Here is a 23,161-nt window from a genome sequence, read left to right on the forward strand (position 1 = left end):
CCCTCAAAACATATCTGGTATTTAAGTTGTTTTTATTTCACTATCAGGTTAAGAGAGATGAGTCTGGAGCAATTCATGTTACTAAGCAAAAGCACCTTCACCTCTACTATGATCTCATCAACTTTACTGTGAGTATTATTCAGATTAATTTGTCCCCATTTATCTCATGTAATTGTTTTGAGACCCTGTATATTAGCACTACCAGGATTTCTGCCATGAATCTTGACCTTTGGGATTATGTAAAATAGGGACCAAAGTAATGGAGTCTGAGTTCGGTGTAATCCCATATTACTTTTTTTTTTTTTTTTTTTTTCGGTGTGGGAAGAGGTAGAGCTAGGAGGGAGGGCTGAGGGAGAGAGAGAATCTTAGCCAGGCTCCATGCCCAGCATGGAGCCCCATGTGGGGCTTGATCTCACAACTCTGAATTCATGACCTGAGCCGAAACCAACACATTTAACTCACTGAGCTTTCCAGATGCCCTGGTGCCACCTTACTTTTAATTGCCTTTCAGCCTATGTCCTGCTGAACAGTGTGGCAGGGTCAGGAAAAGTTTTCTTTGATGTCCTGATTAGTTCAAAGGAAAGTTCAGAAGAATTTGGGTGGGTTTCTTGAGGATCATTGCCCGGCTTTCTTTGTAAACATACTTTTGTACTTCTGAGCTTATCCTCATTAGTTCAGGAGTTTATGTACTTCATTCTTTTTCTTCACGGCTAAAAACTGCAGAATTTTCTCTCCACCATACATTTCCATTTTAAGCAACTTTTTGGTTTAAAAAAACGTTTCTTTTTGTATCAAGTTTTTTTTTCTTTTTCAAGTTGTGTGTCAACTTTGCAAATAGTGTAATTATAGTATTTCTGGGTTTCTGTCATTAATGCTTTTGGTGTGTCAATATCCAGTGAAACATTCTGTATATGCTTGGATATAGGTAACCCTAAATAAGAGACAGAGCCTCATTTTTCTAAGAAGTTGGCTAAAAGTTTTTCCTCTAACTTAATAACTTTTTAAGATGTAGATGAAATGGATCTTTTCTTTATAATATACAATTTATTAATTTAGTTGCACATTGCCTTTTAATCTCACAGATAGACTGTGGATTTAGACACAATACTTTTTTTCCATTCATATATTTCACAAAATGTTGTTTTCAAACTCTTCTCATGAATATAAGACATCAGTGCCTTTGTCATCATCAGGACTCCTTTTGGATTATCTAACACAGCTTCCTAGAATTCATCATAATTGCTTCTGTTGAAGATGTTTGAGACACAGCACTCTTAAAATCTGCATAAGATTCTGTCCCTGGAAAGTTTTCCTTCAACCAACAGTAGCTGTTCTCCCCACAGTAGGGTAGTAGGTGTTTTCATCTGTCCTGTGGCTTTTCCATGACATGATAGTAACTGCATTGCTTTATAAATTACCATTAAAAGGCTCATTTACAACAGTGTCAGCAGTTTCAATTGTGAGGGTCTAATCTTAGGAAAATTTGCTATACCTGCTAAGAACATTGGTCATTCTTTTTAAACTAGGTGGCCTTTGATAGCATCTAAAAACTAGTACTGACTAAGGTTGTATAAGGCCAATAATGTGTCTTTCCTAAATGATACTTTGTTTTTAAAATAATCAAAAGAGCACCTTATAGGAGCCCTTTGTAAATGATTTGAGCATCAAACTCCCTGTTTTCTGAGAGAGAAATTTTGGGGGGAAAAACAGAACAAAAACCCTTCCCTTATAGTGATGAGAGTGTATTTTCACTTATGTTAAAAGTGATCCATTTTAACTTGGTTGTTTTTGATATAGTATTATGCAAATAATCCTTGATGACATGGAATAGGTCATAAATAAAACAACTTGAATGTTGGCGAGAGAAAGTACAGGAGAAGCACTTTGTTCTGGCTAATTTAAAATTCTGATTGAGCAGATTTTGAAGATTTTATTTTATTTTATTTTTTATTTATTTGACAGAGACACAAAGAGAGAGGGAACACAAGCAGAGAGAGAGGGAGAAGCAGGTTTCCCAGTGAGTGGAGAGCCCGATGCAGGGCTTGAGCCCAGGACCCTGGGATCATGACCCAAGCCGAAGGCAGCCGCTTAATGACTGAGCCACCCAGGCACCCCCTAAATTGGGCAGATTTTAAAATTTCACTTGTTTCCTGGAGAGGAATTGAATTTTTTTTTTTAAGTTTTTTTTTTTAAAAGAAATCATACGGGTGTCTGGGTGACTTGGTTGGTTGGGTAACCACCTCTTGGTTTCAGCTCAGGTCATGATCTCATGGGTCATGAGATTGAGCCCTGTGTCAGGCTCCACACTCACTGGGAGTCTGCTTGAAGACTCTCTCCCACCACCCCTCCTCCTACTCACATGCACACGCTCTCTGGCTCACAAATAAAAAAATCTTTAAAAAAAAAAAAAGAAAATAAGACCTATAAAACCCAAGAAATTTATCAAAATGGCATCCTTCAGAAGATTTTTAATATTATTATGTCATAACTCTAAAATTATAATAGTACTTATTAAAGAAAATTTGGAATATGGAGAGATAGAAAAGCAAGGAGCTCTCCCGTAATGGTGGGGAGGTTTTAAAAGAAATACATATTTTAGAATGCTTCTGTTTTAAAATATATATTATGTAAATGCTAACAATTACTTGACCACATAGGTTTATGAGGTTTATTTGCACTTTAATTAATGTCAAAAACATGAGAAATGCATAGTTTATCATTCTGTTTAATTCATTTGTGCCAGTGTACGATTTAAAGAATTTTACTAAAACTAATTTATACTCTAATATATCTATTAAACCTCAGGGAAGCTCACAGGGCTTGGTCTCATGATGCTGAGAGTCAGGCACTACTGACTGAACTACTCAGGCTCCCTTATTAGTTACCTTTTTAAATGCTATGGGTCATTTTAACACTGTCAGAACTCATTACTGTGTTATGCACTATTATCCAGTACTGTCTAGCCACTACTGTCATCAAGTAGTTCTTGCTCTGATTTTGTTTTCATCAAATTACTAAATGGATAAAATCCTCCATATAATTTAACTGAGCAGCCAGGCTTTCTTTTTGTCCTGAATGATGATGTAGGATGGGCCTCACCTTTTTTTTTGTGGTGTGCTTGATTTGCAGTGGATAAACTCACGCACAGTTGTGCTCTTGGACAGTGTGGAGAAGTTGCATGTGATTGATCGGCAGACTCAAGAAGAACTGGAAACAGTGGAGATCTCAGAAGTTCAGTTGGTCTATAACAGCAGCCATTTCAAATCCCTGGCCACTGGAGGAAATGTTAGCCAGGCACTGGTAAGGGTGATCCATTATCTTAGAATTCGTTTGATAAACTTGGTATTTTATTGTTGTTTGTTTTAGAAATCGGAACTCCCCGAGAAGTTAGTTACCTTGCTGTCTAGATTGAGGTGGATATGGGTGTGTTTATAAGTATTCAGGAATGTGAACTAAAACAGTAATTCCTGTTATCTTTTCTTCAGAAGTGTGACTTATTTAATACCAAAGAATTTTCACTTTTATACTAAAATAATGAAATGCAGTTGAAAATTTATGGAAAAGAAATTGTATAAGCAGAATATTTTAGAACGTTTAATATGGTGGCAGTAAGCCTGATAGATTTAAGGGTTGAATGGCAGAGATAGGTAGACTGACTTGGGTGATTGGTAAAGGCCCAAGCAGGTATGGTGACTAAGGGCATTAAAAGATCAAGATGGCTTTGAGAGAAAGAAAGAAGATTCTTTAAGAATAGGGGATAGATGAAATGTAGGAATCTGAAAAGAAGGAAGACACATGAGTATTACCTTAGTATTTATTTTACTATATCTTAAGCAACCATGATAATGGCCTTTAGCAATTTACACAGATAGTTTGCAGCTAAATTGCTTCAAATTGTGATTTCCTAAACCATTAATTTTTAAGAGAGACATCTAGAGGCTTTCCTGGGTAATTTCTTGAGAAAGAAAAATAGTAATGGTGTTCATATTTAATGAGCACCTATGGTGTGATATGCAGCCATTATTCAAATCTCCCTGAGATATTAGAACTTCAGAGTTTAAATATGAAAGGGTCTTCCAGCCACAGAATTTAGAAACCAAGACAATCTGTAATAAGAAATGGTAATGCAGTAGAATTCACTGAAGACTAATTACTCTCCCATACTTACATATTTTCTTGTGTCTGAATGATTATTAGAAATGGTGTTAGACTTTGAACTTGCACTTTTGGCCAACATGGAATAATGGGCACTGGATTTACTCTCCCATATAGAAGGAAAAAAAAAACTTTTCAGAATACTGGACATCAGGCAGTGAAGGACAGCGGTCCCTGACAAAATGAGAAACAAGTGACAGAGCCCTAGAGAGAGTTTCCAGGCTATAGCTCAGGGGAGTGGAACCCAGTTGGAGCCTAAAGGACTTCATGAGCTGAGACTGTGGGAAGACTATGGTGGGTTGAGTTTGCAGGGCCAGATACTGGAGAAGAGAGCAAGCACTATACCTATGGTTCCCCTTGGTTATTCAGCAGACTACTGATCAGCAAATGCTGATCTACCCAAGGCCAGGGAAAGAATTATTTGATAGATTGAGAAGGAACTATATCCAGTGCTCATATTGGCTTGTTTATACCAGCCAGAAGGTTTATAGGACATTGGGTAGAATACTCAGGACCATCTTGTAGTGGGGAGTAGTGGGGAGTAATTAAGACCACAATAAACACTGTTCTGGTCCCCACTACAATTCTTAAAAATAATACCAGAAAGAATCAAACTGTTTCCAAGTAACTTAACTACCCACAGAACAAAGCATAGGAATATTAATGATACAGAAATTTCCAGAACCCAACAAGGTAAAATTCATAGTGTCTGCCATTCAGTCAGATTATGAGGTGTGTAAAGAAGAAGAAAAGCACAATTTATAGTGAGAACAAAGATCAATCAAAACTGACTTAGACCTGAAACAGTTGTTAGAATTAGCAGATAAGGACATAACAGTTATTACAACCATAGTCCATAGGTCCAAAAAGTTAAGTAGTGACATGGAAGATACTAAAGAAGATGCAAATCTAACTCCTAGAGATAAAAGTTATTAGTGCTTGAGATGAAAAATGCTCTGGATGGGATTAATGTCAGAGTAGATGAGATAGGAAAAAACATTAGTGAACTTGAAGATAGAGCAATAGAATCTTCCCAAAATAAAACACAGAAAAAATAATTAAAAAAAATATTTATGACCTGTGAGACAGCATTGGGTAGCCTAATATATGGGCATTTGGAGTCTCTGGAGAAAAGGAGGGAGGAAAAAGAAGGAAGAAATAGTGGCCCAAAACTTGTCCAAACTATAAACACAAATTTTCAAGAAGCTCGGTGAACCCGAGCACAGGTAAAATAAAGGAAACCATATATAGATTGATCAAAATGAGTGGCACAGAGAAAAATATTAAAGCAGCCACAGAGAAAAGTCACATTAAATGCCAAGGAGCAGCAGTAAGTATGAGAGCAGATCTCTCATCAGAAACAACTCTCATTACTTTGGAGCTTTGGGAGTAATCTCCAAAGATAGATAAATAGCTAACAAGCATAGCCAAGATGTTCAGATGTCTTTCATCATCAAGGAAATGCAACTCCAAACTGCAGTGAGCGAGCACTTCTCACCAAGCAGACTGACTGTGTAACTCAAAAGGCAGACAGTCTCAGGTGTTAGTGAGGATGTGGAAAAACTGGGACTGTGACACGCTGCTGGTGGGAAATGGCGCAGTTGCTGTCGAAAACATTTTAGAGGTTGAACATATTCTGAATGTTGAACATATTCATTTGAGCAGTTCTGCTCCTAGGTATATACCCAAGAGAAGTGAAAACATACGCCTACGCAAACACTTGTTCACAAATGTTCATAGCAATGTTATTCATAATAGCTGGGAAATGGAAACCTTCCAGACGTCTACCACTTGGTTAATGGATAAACAAAAAGTGACCTAGCCTTGTAATAGACTACTTTTCTGCAGTGAAGAGGATGAACTACTGACACATGCTACAACATGGATGAACCTTTTCAAAAATACTATGTTAAGTGGAAGAAGCCATAGAGAAAGATTGTTTGATTCTGTGAGATGTCCAGGAAAGCCAAGTTTATGGAGATAGATGTAGATTAGTGGTTACTCGAGACTGGGAGTAGGAATGAAGTTGACTAGAAATGAGAACAAGGAATCTCTGTGGAGTGATGGGAATGTTCTCAAACTGGATTTTGGTGATGATTGGGCAACTGTAAATTTATTAAAAATTGCTAAATTTTATATTTAATGAGTGAATTTTGTGGCATATGAATTATACCTCGGTACTATTATATAACAAGAGCTATTGACTATTTAAAACAAAAATAATATGTTGTAATGTTTATGATAATATAGAAGTAGTGTGAATGATGAAAGTAGTATATAGCAGCAGGGAATGAGGCATAGAAGTATATCATTGTAAGGATTCACATTATACATCAAATTGTGTAATATGGAAATGTACAGGGAGATAAGTTATAGTTACATATTGTGAATACTAGAACAGTCACTGAAAAAGAAGTAGTGTAACTAAATAAGCTAATAGTAGTGACAAAATGAGATGTTAAAAAATATCAAATTCAGTGAAGCATAAAAAAGGGAATAGACAAGTAGAAAAAACAGTTAATAAGATAATAAATCCAAACCCAACCATATCACTAATTACAGGAAGTATAAATAGTCCAAATATTTCAATTAAAAGGCAGAGATTGTTATGGACATTGGGGAGGGTATGTGCTATGGTGAGTGCTGGGAAGTGTGTAAGCCTGACAATTCACCAGACCTGTACCCTGGGGCAAATACTACATTATATGTTAATAAAAATAAGAAAATAAAATAAAAATATAAAAATAAAAGGCAGGGATTGTCAGACTGGATAAAGAAAAGCAAGAATCAACTCTATGCTGTCTACAAAACACATTAAGTATAAAGACATAGATATAGTAAAAGTAAGATGATGGAAAAAGACATACCATGGAAACTAATCATAATCGCTAGATTTCAGAGAAGGAAATATTGTCAGAGATATAAACAAATTTCAGATTGATAAAAAGGGGTTACAAGAAGACATAAGAACTTTAAAGTTTTATGTACCCTGTATCAGACCTCCAGTATACATAAAGCAAACACTGACAGAACTGAAAGAAACCAACAAAGCCACAATTATACAAAACCTGACAAAACCCATCTGTCATTATTATAATTAGTAGACAGAAAATCTAAGGGCATAGAAGACTTAAACACTACTGACCAACTGACCTGGACATTTATAGAATATTCCTCTGAAGGAAAGCAGATTACAAACTTTGCTCAAGAGCATGTGGTATGTGCACCAGTATAGGTTATATGCTAGGCTGTAAAACAAACGTCCATAAATTGTTCAAGGAATCATCAGGGTAAATCTGGAAAAAACCCAAATATTTGGAAATTAAACAACTGTTTTATAAATAACCAATGAGTCAAAGAAGATGTCTCAGAGGAAATTGGAATATATTCTAAACTGAATGAAAATACAACTTACCAAAATATGTAGTCTACAGTTAAATCAGTTTTTTAAGGGTAACTCACAGAATTAAATACTTACATTAGAAAAGAAGAAGATCTTAAATCAGTGCCCTTTTGTCTTAATTAGGGAAATAGAAAAAGAGCAAAATTAAAGTAGATTGAAGGAAAAATAAAAAGGTGAACAAAAATCAATTAAATAGAAAATGGACAGACAGAGAAAATCAAAGAAACCAAAAGCCGGTTCTTTGAAAGAGAAATAAAATTGGTAAACCTCTAATGACATTAATCAAGAAAAAGAGAAGACACAATTACTGGTATCAGGTATGGGAGAGGTGTCCTCACTGGGGAGTCTATAGATATTAAAAGATGTGCATAACTTTATGCCAATCAATTCAACAACTTTAGATGAAATGGAAAAATTCCTTGGAATACACGAATTACCAAAGCTGACTCAACAAGTAATAGAGAATCTAAGTGTGCAGCAGTTACAGAAATAGATTGATTTTTCTACAGGAAAGCTCCAGGCCCAGATAGCTTTACTAATGAGGTCTGTTATATAAGGGGGAAAAAAAATAATGGTTATAGACAAAAATTTTTTCAAAAAGGGACCACATTAACTTTTTTGTTTTTTAAAAGATTTTATTTATTTATTTGACAGAGATCACAAGGAGGCAGAGAGGCGGGCAGAGAGAGAGAGGGGGAAGCTGGCTCCCTACTGAGCAGAGAGCCCAATAAGGGGCTCAATCCCAGGACCCTGGGATCATGACCTGAGCTGAAGGCAGAGGCTTTAACCCACTGAGCCACCCAGGTGCCCCCACATAACTTTTTATAAGACTAGATTAACTCTGATAATAAAATCAGACAAAGATACTACAATAAAGAACACTACAGACTAATGTTCTCATAAGCATAGAAACAAAAATACTTAAAATATTAGCAAATAGAAAACAGCAATGTATAAAAAGTAATAGATTATGATCACATGCTGTTTTTCCAAGGCATGCCAGTTTGGTTTAGCATTCAGATTCTGTATAATTTACCATATTAGTTGATTATTAAAGAAGAGCCATGATTATCATCTCAAGACAATCAAAAAGCATTTGGTAGAGTTCAATATCCATCCCTGAGAAAACTCAGCAAATTAGGAATAAAAAAGTAATTTTTTCAGTCATATAAACAAGGGCATCTATAAAAATCTTATAGTTAACATCGTGCTTAAAGTAATATTGCCAAAAAAACCGAACCAAAATCAAAGCAAAGGACCCTGATTCTGATCAGGCTTCTTCCAGAGAAAATATGGAAGGGAAGGTGGAGGAACATGTTAAAAGATTCCTTGTGGATGCAGTTAGCAAAATCTAGATAGTAGGAAACTATAAGAAAAGTATCCAGTTTCTCTGCAGTAAATTTCAGGGAAAATAAAGGAGTGAGATGGATAAACTTAAAAGAGCATTAAGAGATCTATCAGCCAGCTCCAATAATGTGGCCCTTGGTCGGATCTTGATTTAGACACATGAAACGTAGAAAAAGCAAAAACAAAATAACAAAAACCTCAACAATATTTGACATTTATGAGACCATTTGCAGTCCAAACACTTACTTCATATTGAGGATTTTTACTTATTTTATTTTTATTTCATATTGTTAAATTTTGAGAAGTAGACTAATGCAGTTGTGGTTATGTTAAAAAGGACTAATTTATTATGCATATACTGAATTTTTATAAATACTCAAAATCTGAGAATCATCTCGAATTATACTGTGTATAGGGTAGTCCGTGGGAGTGCAGGTGAGGCAAGATTGGAGATGATCTTGTAATTGATGAGGCTGGTTAATGGCTGCAGAGTGTTCATTGTATATTCTCCCCACCTTTGTATACATTTTTAAATTTCATAGTGAAAAGTTACCAGTTATTAGGGTTATCAGCTATTGACCATTTATATACTTGGGGACATTTACAAATATTAACGTAGTTAAGTTCCACAGAAACTGCAGGGCTTTTCAAAGATGGGATAACTGAATGTCAGAAATTTGAAAGTTGTTTAGAGTAGGGTCATACCTTCAGTAACAGAGTAAAAATTCACAATCCAAATTTATCACATGATAGGTTTTGTTTCTCTTTAGCTGGGCTAGGCTGACTCCCATATGTTACGCTGCTTCGTCTTCCTGTTTCTCCTTGTGTTTTAGGTTGATGTTGATTTCAAAGAGCTTAGAGGTACCATTTTCAAACGGCCGTGTTCTTCAGTGAATGTCTGTCTTCCAATAATGGGAAGGTTGCAACAGTTTCCATTTAGATTTTGAAAGTTGGCATATTCCTCCCATGTCTCTCTTATTCTGAAAAGTAAAATGACCATATACAAGCAGGGAATCAACCTTCTGCACTTTGTCTTTTCTGCTACTTCCTCTGACAGACTGGCACTTGACTGACATTTTTTCCCCACTAATTTATGGAATAAAACTATGTTGACCTAAAATTTTAGTCTGTGTACTTAACATTCTTTAAAACTTAATAAGACTTATTAAAAAAAAATAAATAAAACTTAATGAGACTTCTAATGCATGTTGTGATTTTTACTTTTTTTTTTTTTTATAGGCTTTGGTTGGAGAGAAGGCTTGTTATCAATCCATCAGTAGCTATGGTGGTCAGATCTTTTATTTGGGGACAAAAGTAAGCTCCTCTGCTCTGTAACTTGGCATTTGTTTGTGTCAGGATAGTTGGGGCTAAAGGAGGTTTCTGGTAAAGAGAGCTGGGCATTGTAAAGTGAATATTGATAGCAGTAATCTAAAACTTTTAGGGGAGATAGATAGATATATAATCTATAATCTAATCTATATTAGATTATACTAATATAACTATATATAACTATATATACTGCTATATATATATATATATATATATATAGTAATTTTTTTTTTAAAGGGGATTTTATTTTTTTTTTCTTACAAGTAAGCTCTACAGCCAGTGCAGGCCTTGAACTCACAATCCCAAGATCAAGAGTCTCATGCTCCAACTGACTGAGCCAGGCAGCTCCCTTTTCAGGGGTTATATAGTTGTGATTTTTAGCTTATTTTCTCTACTTTTAGACATGTTTTTACTTTCATTTAGGTTATCATAGGATGCTTATTTTCTTGATTCAAGGATATACTTTCATAATTTTCACATTAATGTTTTCATGACCAGGAAGGTACCTTATCATGTATATATGTCATATAATTAAGATGCTATTTAGCTTAGATCATCAGCTTAGGGTATATTAAAATGCATTGAGGTGTTTGACTTAGAATAGAATCATTGGAATAGGAGATTTTTTGTATATTAGTTTGTTCCTTGCTTTTTTTTAACTTAGAGGAAATATTTCTTCATTGTTACAATTCAAAATATTATTAAGTTAGTACAGGGATTTGGGCATTCTTTGTTCCTTCTCTGTGGAATCAACTCCTTGGATGATAGACTTAGTGACCGTTAAATGTTTAATTTACTCTTTAATGTGGGCCCTTAAAAGCCCTTTAGTAGATACCTCTCACTGTAGTATGAAGTATTTTTCCTTAGATGTAAAATGAGATGTGGGACTGGGACAAATGTGTCCCAAACAAGGCTGTTAAAGATGATCATTTAATTATGGTTTCTTTATTTTCCAGTCTGTTTATGTGATGATGCTGAGAAGCTGGAGAGAGGTAAGTTCGAAGTAACTTTACATGGTAGGGCTGTGAATTGATAATATCTTAACATTTGTTTTGACTTTGCTGGAAAAGATTATTTGGATTTGTGCTTTTTAATTTCAGAAGTGTACATCAGAATCACTGTAACTGTTAGGTACTTGATTTGACAAAACTGGCTTTAAATGAGGATTACATTTAGCTATGTATATCAGAAAATTTAAAATAACAGTGGTTTCAACAAGATTTCTCTCTTTTTAAAGATTTATTTATTTATTTGACGGAGATCACAAGTAGGCAGAGAGACAGGCAGAGAGAGGAGGAAGCAGGTTCCCCGCTGAGCAGAGAGCCCAACGCAGGGCTCCATCCCAGGACCCCAAGATCATGACCCGAGCCGAAGGCAGAGGCTTTAACCGAGCCACCCAGGTGCCCCCAAGATTTCTCTCTTATGTAAAAACAATCTGGAGGTAGGGAGTCTGTGGCTAGTGTGGCAACTCTATGGTCTTTAGTAAACTATCCTGTTCCCCAACCTTGTGTGTGAATTCTTATCTCTAGTTCATTTTATGTTCGAATATGACTGATGGAGCTCTAGCTCTTAAGTTCACATTCCAGGCAGGAGGACAGGGGAGAGAGGGCTGGCCCCTGCCTTTTAAGGTCATATCCCAGAAAGGCCAGACAACAGGTCCACTTACCTGTCATTGACCAGTGCTTAGTGACATGGCACCGAGTGGCTACAAGGGGGTCTTAGAAATGTCTTTAAGCTGGTATATTGCTGTCTCAGGTACACATGGGATTTGTTACTGAAGAGGAGGGAGTGAATGGATGTTGTGATAAACAACTGGCCATTTTTGTTAACGGTGACATTCCAGCTTTTTCCTCTTTTCATCTTTAGGCCTTGTGGCTGCCTGTTTTAGTCTGTACAGTCACTGTACAATACAGTGCTTTAAGAAATTATTTTTCTTAGGAATACGGTAGTCACAGGGGTGCGTGGGTGGATCATTTGGTGGGCTGTCTGACTCTTGGTTTTGGCTGAGGTCATGATCTCAGTGTCCTGGATAGAGCCCCGCGTTGGGCTCTGTGCTCAGTGTTGAGTCCGCTTGGAATTCCCTCTCTCCCCCTTCCCACCCTGCTTGTGGGGGACGTGCTCTCTCTCTCTGTCTCTCAAATAAAATATAAAATCTTAAAAAAAAAAAAAAAGAAGATAGTCAAATGGTCATTGGAATAATTTTAGCTGTTAAGCAACAACTTCTGAAAACGGTATTAGGTAGAATAGGAATTCCAACTAGTAGTTGATTAAACAGAGGGGTCTATCTTTTCTCATTTATTCATTTTAGAGAGTGGATCATCTCCTCAAACAAGATTGTCTTACAGAAGCCTTGGCTCTTGCATGGTCTTTCCATGAAGGAAAAGCGAAAGCTGTAGTGGGTAAGTTAACAGAATACCTGTATAGTATACATTATTTAGAGTAGAGAGAATGAATAATAATAATAATAATAATCACTCACAGAATACATTTTAGTGTAGTGTTCAAATATTTTATGAACAAGATGTTTCAGTGAGAAAGGTTAATGACAAATACAGGATATAGAGTTTTAATGTTGTTTTTTAAATTATTTTGTAAGGAAAATTCACTGTTGAAATAAAAAGGAATTACGTTGATATGTTATGTTGTCCAGTAGATGGGAGATGCTCTTATGGAAGATTAGTCAACATTTTGATACCTAGGCTTGTTAAAATAATGTCTGTTGTGAGCACAGGTTGTAAATAAAAGACCGTAACAGTTTCAGTCCCGAAGATATGGACTTTGTTTTTATGCTGGATTTTGCTTCTATGCAGGATTATCAGGAGATGCCAGTAAGCGCAAGGCTGTTGTTGCCGATCGGGTGAGTATTCTAATAGGGCCTTCACTAGGGTACAGTACAGATTTGCTTTTGGTATCCGTTAATAATTTGGGGCATAATTAGGTAGATGGCTACAGTCAAGGAGAGAATATATAAAAAACAAGTCAGTTTATAATTCCCTGGTATCATCCTGAATGGTTTTAAACTTTCTTATCACCTTTCCTTTTTTTCTTGCTTACTCTCTTGAAGATGATAAAATTGTAAAATAGCCAAAAGACAGCAGAAAAGAGAAGGGAGAAAGCCAAGGATCTGGATTATTTCTGAGCCTAATTATAGCCCATAGAAAGTCAACTTGTGTTAGTTTTCATAAACGGGTGATTATGAGAAATAGAAATACTACATGTGTGTAGTTGCCTGAGGTAGCAGAGAGGGCTAATGTTTTATTATTATTAATTAGCATTAAATTGTTAATATTAATATTTAATGTTGGCTTTATTTCCCCAATGTTGACTTGGTTGAATCTGTTTATTACATAGTCATTCCTCTTTTTTTAAAATTGTACAAATGCATTGGTAAAAATAATATTCCAAATTAGTGTAAGCATATAGGACACATGAATAGAAATTGGTCACTCTTCAGACACATGAATTGTTTTCTAAGTATTTGCTAGAATACTTTAGGGAGTTGTGTTCTATCCGTGTTCTTTTTTTTTGTTGTTTAAGATTTTATTTATTTGACACACAGAGAGAGACAGCGAGAGAGGGAATACAAGCAACGAGGAGTGGGGGAGGGAGAAGGAGGCTTTCCTCTGGGCAGGGAGCCCGATGTGGGGCATGATCCAGGACTCTGGGATCATGACCTGAGCTGAAGGCAGATGCTTAGCACCTGAGCCACCCAGGTGTCCCTCTATCTGTGTTCTTGAGGGAGAGACCTGCAGCAGAGCATTTCTGAAGAGCTGGACTTCAGTTTTTCATTTCCTGAGCAGCATATCTACCACTGAGGTCCACAACCTGGAGATTAGCAAATTAGTAGTTTCCCAAGCCTGAAAGAAATTAGTAGTCTGGGGTTAAAAATAATGGGAAATAAAGACGCTAAAATTTTAAATTATATTTTTAATATAGCTTGATTCAGTATTATTTAGGAAGATCCACACATATTAATATTGAAAAATATTAGAGATATGTTTTGATTTTCTATACAAGGCTATTTTCCTTACAGATGGTAGAAATCCTCTTCCACTATGCAGATCGAGCTCTGAAAAAGTGTCCAGACCAGGGAAAAATCCAAGTGATGGAGCAGCATTTCCAGGTACACTTTTGTACGTGCTTCTGAGAGACACTGCTGTGAATCGGTCTAATACCGCTCCTTTATGTTACTTGAGAATGGAACTTTCATGTTTTGGTTGAGCATTTTTCAGCATTCAGAACTTTATCTCAGGGCTTTTGCAACATTCTAAATGATGACATTTTGAATTAACAGGTCACATGGGAACAGATGTGGAAACTGTTGTGGAGGGTCGATGCAATCAGCTATTTAGTCTCTGTGGAAGGAAAGATGTATCTGTGAGGGTCCAGACCCGTGAACTGACACCTTACTAAAGTGGCTGCTACTTTGCTGATGACTAACATTTCTGTTAACTAGGCTGGTTGGAGAAGAGGTGTACTACCAATGTTTAAATTTAGTTCTAGGAGCACCTGTGATTCAACAACTGATTGGTTACCCCCAAAGATCTCTAAAATATGCAATGAAAGATCCTCAGTTTCTCTTAGAATCCATGGAAATGGAAGGCAAGAAACAATTTAAAGACCTGTACAACTCCTATTATGTGATTTGTACTGTTGGTAGTGATCTCCAGTTATATTTATTGCAAATCTGTTTGTCCTTTTCCATTTTTGAGCTCCCTCACCTCTCCCTTCCCTACCTTCACTTTTAACAAAAATTGAAGGGTCAACAAACATTTTCTAAAAAGGACCAGATGGGAAAACTTAGGCTTTGTGAAGGGGCCATATGGTCTCTGTCACATATTCCTCTTTGTTTTCTTTCTTTCTTTCTTTCTTTTTTTTAAACAGCGCTTAAAAAATTTAAAAACCATTCTTAGCTATGAGACGTTCAGAGACAGACTGTGGGCAGGACTTGGTCCATATGGCAAAGTATGCCCCTGGCACTGGGCGTATAGTGTGTAAAATAGACATGGTCCTTGCTATCTTAAAGTTTGCAATCCAGTCAAAAGAATGTTTGTGTACATTAATGGAAATACTTAGAAGAAATCTAGGAGTTTTGATGTTCTGAAGAGTGGCACAGCTTAGATATTTCCTTATCTTCATTCAATGCTAGTGACTTTGGAAGACAAGGATAGATATTGCAGTTAAGAGCTGGAGGGTATGAGTGAAGGATTTGGTTTACGATCTGTGCTCTTTAATGCCACAGTAGTAGGCTTCTGGCAGAGTAACTTTTATTAGTTTGGTTGTAGGCTCATTAGATTTATCAGTAAAGTAGAGGAATAAGCCCCAATGAAATTATGAAATCAGATAACTTAGGAGGAAGACATAGCAGAAAGAAAGCACTCAGGAATAATACTATTTGGCACTAATACCTTATATATAAATAAATTTGTATATCATTGCAGTATATATAGAATGTAGTGTTTTAACAAGGGGATGTTGATGTTGTTACCAAGAAATGATGGGATGGTATTTATGAAAGAACTCTGGCCATTGAAAGGTGTGCTTTTTGGAAGAGACCTCTCATAGGGAACGCTTGGAGGAACTAATGAGGGGTGTGTGTATATGTGTAATACAGAAGCCACTGTGCTGGGGAAGGATGTGACAGAGAGCTGTAAAAGAAGAAAGGAAAAAAAGGTGATGTTCTGGTGGAGAAATGCAAAAGAATCGTGCATGACAGGGACTATAGATGATTGTTTCTAGTAGATTATAAAATTTACAGAGAAACACACCATAATGGGGATGTGTTCTTTAGATATACACTGGAAGTTTCATTCTGCTGCAAGAGATCTGCTGCAATTTTTGATTAGCGATTAAGTCTTCTAGAAGGTAAAGGAAACAATAGTAGGAACCATTATTCTGGGTTTACTTTTTACCAATGATTGGGGAAATAGAATGGATAGACTCTTGAGGGGAAAAAAAATAACCACTTTATTTAAAAGATTGTAATAATGTTGAGAAATAAGCTCAGCTTGAATCTTGTATTTTAGAAAGCACATGTTTCAGAAGAAAAATACGGGCACAATCTCATGGTTATAAGCTTCAAAAAACAAATGGGTTCACAAAGAACAGGAAATTCTTAAATTTTGACATAATAACCACAAAAATTCAAAGAGAAAGGAAATGGGGAGGAATGTTGAGAGAAATATCTGTCTACAAAGCACAGATCAGCTATGAAAGATGGAGAAAGGCAGATAATCAAAGATATATGTCAAAGGCATCATGAACCTATAATAAAGGAAAATAGTCTCTGGGCTGTGCCTACCAAAATGCTGAGGGCTACCAAAAAGGGATTTTGACCAAGATTCACTGAGGATCTACTACATGCCAAGTAGTATGTAAAAAAAATTTTTTTTTAAATAATTTTTATTTAGTTCTCACAACAACTCCATGAAGATGGATGCTGTTTTTAATCCCCATTGCATGGATGAGGGAAGTTGAGCTGGGAGAAGTTAGGTGATTTGCCAGGGTAGCAATGCTCATAAGTGGTGAGGTCAGTACTCCAGTCTAGGCCTTTCTGGTTTCAGAGCCCAGCTCCTAACTAACTGTTGTTTTACATAGTTGTTTTTCAGAGCAAGTGTAGGGAAAGGACCCATGAGAAAGGGTGACTGATGTTAACAGGTGACCAAGAATGAGAATTACAGCAAACATCGAACCCATGTAATGCTCACTTTGTGGGAGGCACTGTTAATGCTTTACACATAGTAACTCATTTAATTCTTCCATAACTCTGTAAGGTGGGTACTGTTATTATTCACATTTACAGATGAGACTGAGGGACAGAGAGGTTAAGTAACCTATTCCAGGTCACGCAGTTCATAAATGATAGAGCTGGGATTAGAATCCAGGAAGTTAGGCTTCAGAGTACATGTCTGGATTGCTATATTGTACTAAAGAACAGTGCTTCTTATTTTCCTTCCAATTTCATGAGCAGAGAGAATGGTCTTTAGATTGGAAAAGCCTATTTAAAAATATATTAAAGGAAAAGCTGAAGCCCAGCAAATGTGACATATAGTTTGTTGTATAATGATTGTTTAAATCTCAAAACCCAGTGGAATTATAACCCAGATACTGTTTGAACAATCTATGTTGCTATTCATAGTTTTTAAGTAACTTTGTATTCGTTTTTAAATAAAGTATGTTCAATTAAGCATGGATGCCTAAGCAGAATAGACACAGTTTATTTCACCCAGGAGGACAATTTTATTCTGGAAAAGGTGATCTTCAGCCCATTAGGATGAGTGAAATATATGTATGGTTGGCCACACGTCCACCATTTTAAGTGTTTAGTCTTAAATAGTTTATCGTGAAATCATTAAATAGGTTGATTCTTAAAGTGGATCTTTTTTAAAAGGAAGAGGACTTAAGAAAGTATGCACTGATAACTCCAGTGTGGTTTATGAACATTTTACATGAGTTCACTTGAAAATGACCACGTTAAGCTTATAAATTACCTTTTTGAAAAGAGTATGAGGACAGTATATTCATGGAATGCCTATTACATGATACCTTGATTTCATTCACGCATTTGTCTAAATTTTCCATTATCCTAATGGCTGAAATAGATTACCGAGTAGTAAATAGATTGGTAAATAGTAAATAGCTTTGAAGCTAGATAAACATCCCTACCCAAAGGAGTATTCTTTTGGTGGCTTAGTATTAATTGCATTTCAGGGCTCTTTCTTATCTCATTTTTTATAATTGATTTGGATGAAGATTTAATGAGTGGCCTATGAAATTTAGGTGGCACTAAGAATCAAGGTTCAGAATGATCTTGACAGATTCCTGTCAAAATTGTTACGAGGTGAAATTTAACAAGGATGAATGTCAAGGCTGCATTAGATCCAAATAATTAAATTACATGAGTACTGGATTGGGAAGATCTCACTGGACAGGACTTCAGTTGACCACAAACTTAGTATGAGCTAATAGTGTAGGGAGGCCCAGATGAAGGTAAGTAATAGTACCACTGTTGGAAATAAAAATTCTGAGATACTTTATGGACTGTTGACAGATTAAGCTACATCCCACGACCAGGATGGTAGGAGATTTAAAGAACAGCATTTGAAAAAAACTGTACTGGGTTTGTTTAATCTGATGGCTAGGTAAGTGGAGACATGCCTGCCTTCAGATGATGAAGGGCTTCAGTATGGGGATTTACTGTATTACAGCAGAAGGAAGGCTGGTATCAGTGGATAGAAATTAGGAGGAGGTGTATTTCAGTTTAAAATTACCCAGGGAAAATGTAAAAGGTCTTGGACTTAAGTGCCTCCTACTGTTGAATGTTTTGAAATAAAGAGAGGAAGACCAGTTGACCAAAGACTTTCTTTGTGGGGTGGGAAGATCTGATATTCTGTATCAGTGTGAAGAAATGATCATTGGAAAGATAACCTCTTATCCAGTTAGTTGAAATTCTATAATAAGACTGGGTTCTAGTTCAGTCAGAATACTGAGAATTTATATTTTACCAGCAGGTGGCACTCATGCCTGCTGCCTCCATTTTCATCTTTACCTTTGATGAGGAGCCTCACCTTTTCCTTAGAGTCAGGATATATAATACCAGGAATATAATACCACTCAGTATTTTTGCTTTTTTCCAAAGACCAATCAACATTTTGTCCTTTCTTAACTGTAGAAAATAATTTTGGGATCTCATAGCATTTTTGATAGGCTGTGGCTTCTATTTATCTGAAAAAAAGATTTGAAACTATATTTGTATAATAACTAGTAGGATTTAAAGTGTTCGCTGTCTCATACATCTTGAGCCTCACTTTTTTTTTCTGGTTAAGTGTTTTGCATCCCCAAACAAAGTCAAACAACAAACAAATCCCTTCTTAGCCCCATGCCATCCCCAATAGCCTGCTGCCTCTTATTTGCATGTCCTTGACAGACCCAAATGACTCATAGGTATTGTCTTTACTCACTGCTCTCTCATTCCATGTCTGTAAATTCATTGGACTCTTTTATCCTTCCTCTTAGTGGTCCTCAGTGTAGTCAAACACAGTTAATGATTTCTTCAATCATTCTGTCCCTTTGACTTCTTTGGTGTCCTACATTCCAGGTTTCTTGTGTCTCTCTTGCTGCTTACTGGCTTGCTTTGTTCATTCTTTTTCCTCTTCTTCTCTTTAACCAATAAATGTTAGAATTCTTCACAATACGCTTGTTTTTTTATTTCTGTAGCAGTGTTCTCAAGATGTTGTCTAGACCATTTATTTATTTATTTTTCCAATTTATTTATTTTCAGAAAAACAGTATTCATTATTTTTTCACCACACCCAGTGCTCCATGCAAGCTGTGCCCTCTATAATACCCACCACCTGGTACCCCAACCTCCCACCTTCCTGCCACTTCAAACCCATTTATTTTTAAAATCACTTGAGAGGATTGGTTAACAATGCTTTTTCTTTAGTTATTTACCAGGTCAGCTGAATCAGGCTTTCTGGGATTGGTGATCACAATTTGCAGTCAGCCCCTGCGGTGACTCTTAAGCAGGTTAAAGTTTAGGAATCATTACAAAGACAAAGGACTATCTTACCAGTATCTCTAACATAGGTTGTTTTCTAAGTTCTGAGATCCATGTAGTAAGTTGCCCATTTACATCTCTACTTGGCTGTTTTAGAAGTACCTTAAGCTCAGGAACATCCCTTCACGAAGCCTTTGCTGATGGTCCCTGTTTAAGGGAATGGATCCACCATACACCTAAAACAAGTTGAGTGATTCTTGTCTTACAGATTGACAGTCCTATCAATTCAGCCTCTTGACTGTTTGTCTACTCTGTTTACATCCTGCCATCCATTCTGCCACTATCCTGGTGCATGTCGCTGTCATCTCCTCTTGGTATAGTACCGTAGCCACTTCCTGTACATACCCTTCCTGCACTTGGTTCTATAGAAAAAAACCGTGTATCAGTGGTAGGCTTGAGACTCTCTGGGGTTTAAGATATTTTAAAGACCATTGTCCTGGAGTAAAGACTTAATTCCATAGCAGTCTCTAAGGGTCTTCATTATATATCCACCCCCCCATTCTATGGTGTCCCTACCATATTAGAGATTTCAGTCTCTTGATATCCCTATTCTCTTTTAACTCAGCACCTTTTCCTGTGGTGTTCTCCCTGCATAAAAATTCTTTCCTACTTCTTTTAGCTTAACCAGGTCCTGTTTATTTTCAAGTCTGAGCTTAAATGTCACTTCCTCTGACTCCCAGATTAAGTCAGGAGCATTTATTTGTAAAATACCATGCACTTAAATTACTTACTCAGTATCAGTCTTTCCCAGCTAAACTTGTAAGTCTAGGGACTGATTTTTCTCCAGCATCTGGTTTAGTGCCCTTGATTTGAGAAATATATGTTGACAGATTTTTTTTTTTTTGAAACATGTATTTATGTTGTGTACAGTTGTCTTGTGTGTATGTGTGCGTTTTTTACTTAGGCTCCCATTCCTGACGCGGGGCTTAAACTCACAAACCGAAGATCAAGAGTCACATGCTCTACTGACTGAGCCAGCCAGGCACCCCTGGGGTATATGTTTTAAATCCAACTCTGGGAGGTTTGAACTGAGAATAGAACTTAGCATATACAACACAGATGTCCATAATCATGGCTAATATTATTGTGCACTATGTGTCTGGCAAGTATCTCATTTAATCTTCATAACATGTTTGAGTAATTATATATCAGTTTTACAGATGTTTACAGGTATAAACAGACACACAGAGGGCTGAATAACTTCCCTGACATCATACAACCAGTAAATAGAATCATGATAAGCATGTAGGCTGGGTGGCTCATGGAGCCTTCACCCTGTATTCTGCTAGGTTTCATGCACACTTTATATTCTTTGATTATCTGAGACCAGTATGTTGTTAAGTAGCTCACTTTGAAAAAGAGAGGACTAAGTAATATATAAGTTTTAGGAAGATATTGAAATATATAAAAAAGTAAAAATATGAAATGAATTCATTTTAATATAGTTGTAGTAATCATATTTGAATGATTGTGGATTTATTCTTCATCTAACTGGTCCTCCATAACATTCAGCACAGTTAATGACTTCTTGAAACTGTCCCCTTGGCTTCTCTGGTATCAGAAGTCTCTCCTAACAGTGTTCTAACCTCAGAAGCTGGTCAGTTAACTGTGGAAGCAGTTTCATGTTTTTTGGAATATTTTTATCTTGCTACACTCATGTTTGTTTATGAAACAAGGTAGAGGTATAAAGAAATGTGAGGCACTTTAATTATATGAAGCAAGCTAATTAGGATTAGAAAAATAATATCACTTTAAAAGATCATAAAAGTAAAGCCTTACATTAATTGTTCTTAGGCTCTCCTTCCTGCTTCATTTTCCCCTCCATGAGAAGCTGGTCATTCAAGGCCATGGTTGTAGCAGCTGTTGGCATATGTTTTTGTATTAGGAGTTCATGCCAAAGAGTGAACAGAGATTAAAAGCTGAACGCAGAGTGAAGCAATAGGAGGCTTCTTTGTCTAACTCATGCTTCCTTGAGGGGATTTGAGGAAGGGTTGGTGTCTAGCACACCACTTTATTCCAGAGGCTTGATTAATGTGTTGGTTCTGGGGAGTTAGGTCTTTCCTAGAAGATTGTTTTTTTGTTTTTTTTTTTAAGATTTTATTTATTTATTTGACAGACAGAGATCCCAAGTAGGCAGAGAGTCAGGCAGAGAGAGAGGAGGAAGCAGGCTCCCTGCTGAGCATAGAGCCCGATCCGGGACTTGATCCCAGGATCCTGGGATCATGACCTGAGCCAAAGGCAGAGACTTTAACCCACTGAGCCACCCAGGTGCCCGAAGATTGTTTTTTTATCATACTTGGAAAAAAAGAAGGAAAAGTGTCCATACACATACAGAGAGATACTTGCATCTACATAGCTGCTCATGGTGTTTGTATACTAATACTAGAATACAGCTGCCTACCTCTGATAGCCCATGGAGATAGATCTATTGGCCTGTCTCTGTGTGTGTGTGTTTAGGAATGCCTATCTATTCTGTATACACACACGTACACATACACACACACATATATATTTTCTAGGCTTTGTTAAAATTTTGAATCCTCTTCAAGGAATTCAGTTTTCATTGCCTGGTTGACTTCTAGAATACAAATTATGAGAATGAATGCCATTGCTCCAAAAAGCAAAGGAATCTGTATTTGCTATTTTCATTTCTTGTCACATCATCCCTATGAAAGAGGGTAAGCCAGAGATGATATCTTCAGTTGGTGGATGGTAAGATAGTCACAGTGCGATAAAATGATCCAGGCATCTGGGTGGTTCAGTCAGTTAAGTGGCTACCTTTGGCTCAGGTCATGATCCCAGAGTCCTGGGATAGTGAGCTCTGTGTTGGGTTCCTTGCTAAACTTGGGGAGTTAGTTCAGTGAGGAGCCTGCTTCTCCCTCTCCTTCTGCTGCTCCCCCTGCTTGTGCTCTTTCTCTGTCTGCGTCTCTCCGTCAAATTAAAAAACAAACAAAACCAAAAAAAATGCAATAACATGATCTATTCACTGAAGCAATTGCCAGGCTTAAATTTAGGTTTTCTGCCTGTCAGGTCAGTGTTTTATTCATATATCTGTTGCTTATTAAATCTTAAATATATGCATATATCTAACCGCCAGTTCCCTGTGGCCAGTTTATAGCACTGTGCATTGAAGAAGAGATTAGAGAAATACTTGCTTTTTCTTTTTTTTTTTTTTTTTGTTGGAAACCAAAAATCCAGCCATTTTTCAGAGGCATTCTGCAAGGTTTTGAGACAGAGGAATCTTCTTAAAGCAGGGATTGCTCATTGTGTTTGTGTTGAAAGACTTCAGGTAGATAGCCACAAGCAGCACCAGCACAGGCTGAACTTAATGGAGAAGGGTCAGAAGTTTGTATGCGGGCCCTTGATCT

The 23,161-nt window shown here is 36.7% G+C and overlaps 1 protein-coding gene across 4 annotated transcripts in view; it reads left to right on the forward strand.

Annotated features, from left to right (window-relative positions):
• The window catches only part of VPS8 (VPS8 subunit of CORVET complex), a 254,482-nt gene that overhangs the window by 46,205 nt on the left and 185,116 nt on the right, over window positions 1–23,161 (forward strand). For all 4 annotated transcript variants that reach the window (XM_044251922.1, XM_044251925.1, XM_044251923.1 and 1 more), the window contains 7 exons: window positions 48–128; window positions 3,130–3,300; window positions 10,145–10,219; window positions 11,191–11,226; window positions 12,543–12,633; window positions 13,045–13,091; window positions 14,268–14,357. In XM_044251922.1, coding sequence (XP_044107857.1) covers window positions 48–128; window positions 3,130–3,300; window positions 10,145–10,219; window positions 11,191–11,226; window positions 12,543–12,633; window positions 13,045–13,091; window positions 14,268–14,357 — 591 coding nt within the window. The remainder of the gene's footprint in view (window positions 1–47; window positions 129–3,129; window positions 3,301–10,144; window positions 10,220–11,190; window positions 11,227–12,542; window positions 12,634–13,044; window positions 13,092–14,267; window positions 14,358–23,161) is intronic.

The sequence above is a fragment of the Neovison vison genome, chromosome 6 (assembly GCF_020171115.1).
Source record: "Neovison vison isolate M4711 chromosome 6, ASM_NN_V1, whole genome shotgun sequence".
NCBI lineage: Eukaryota > Metazoa > Chordata > Mammalia > Carnivora > Mustelidae > Neogale > Neogale vison.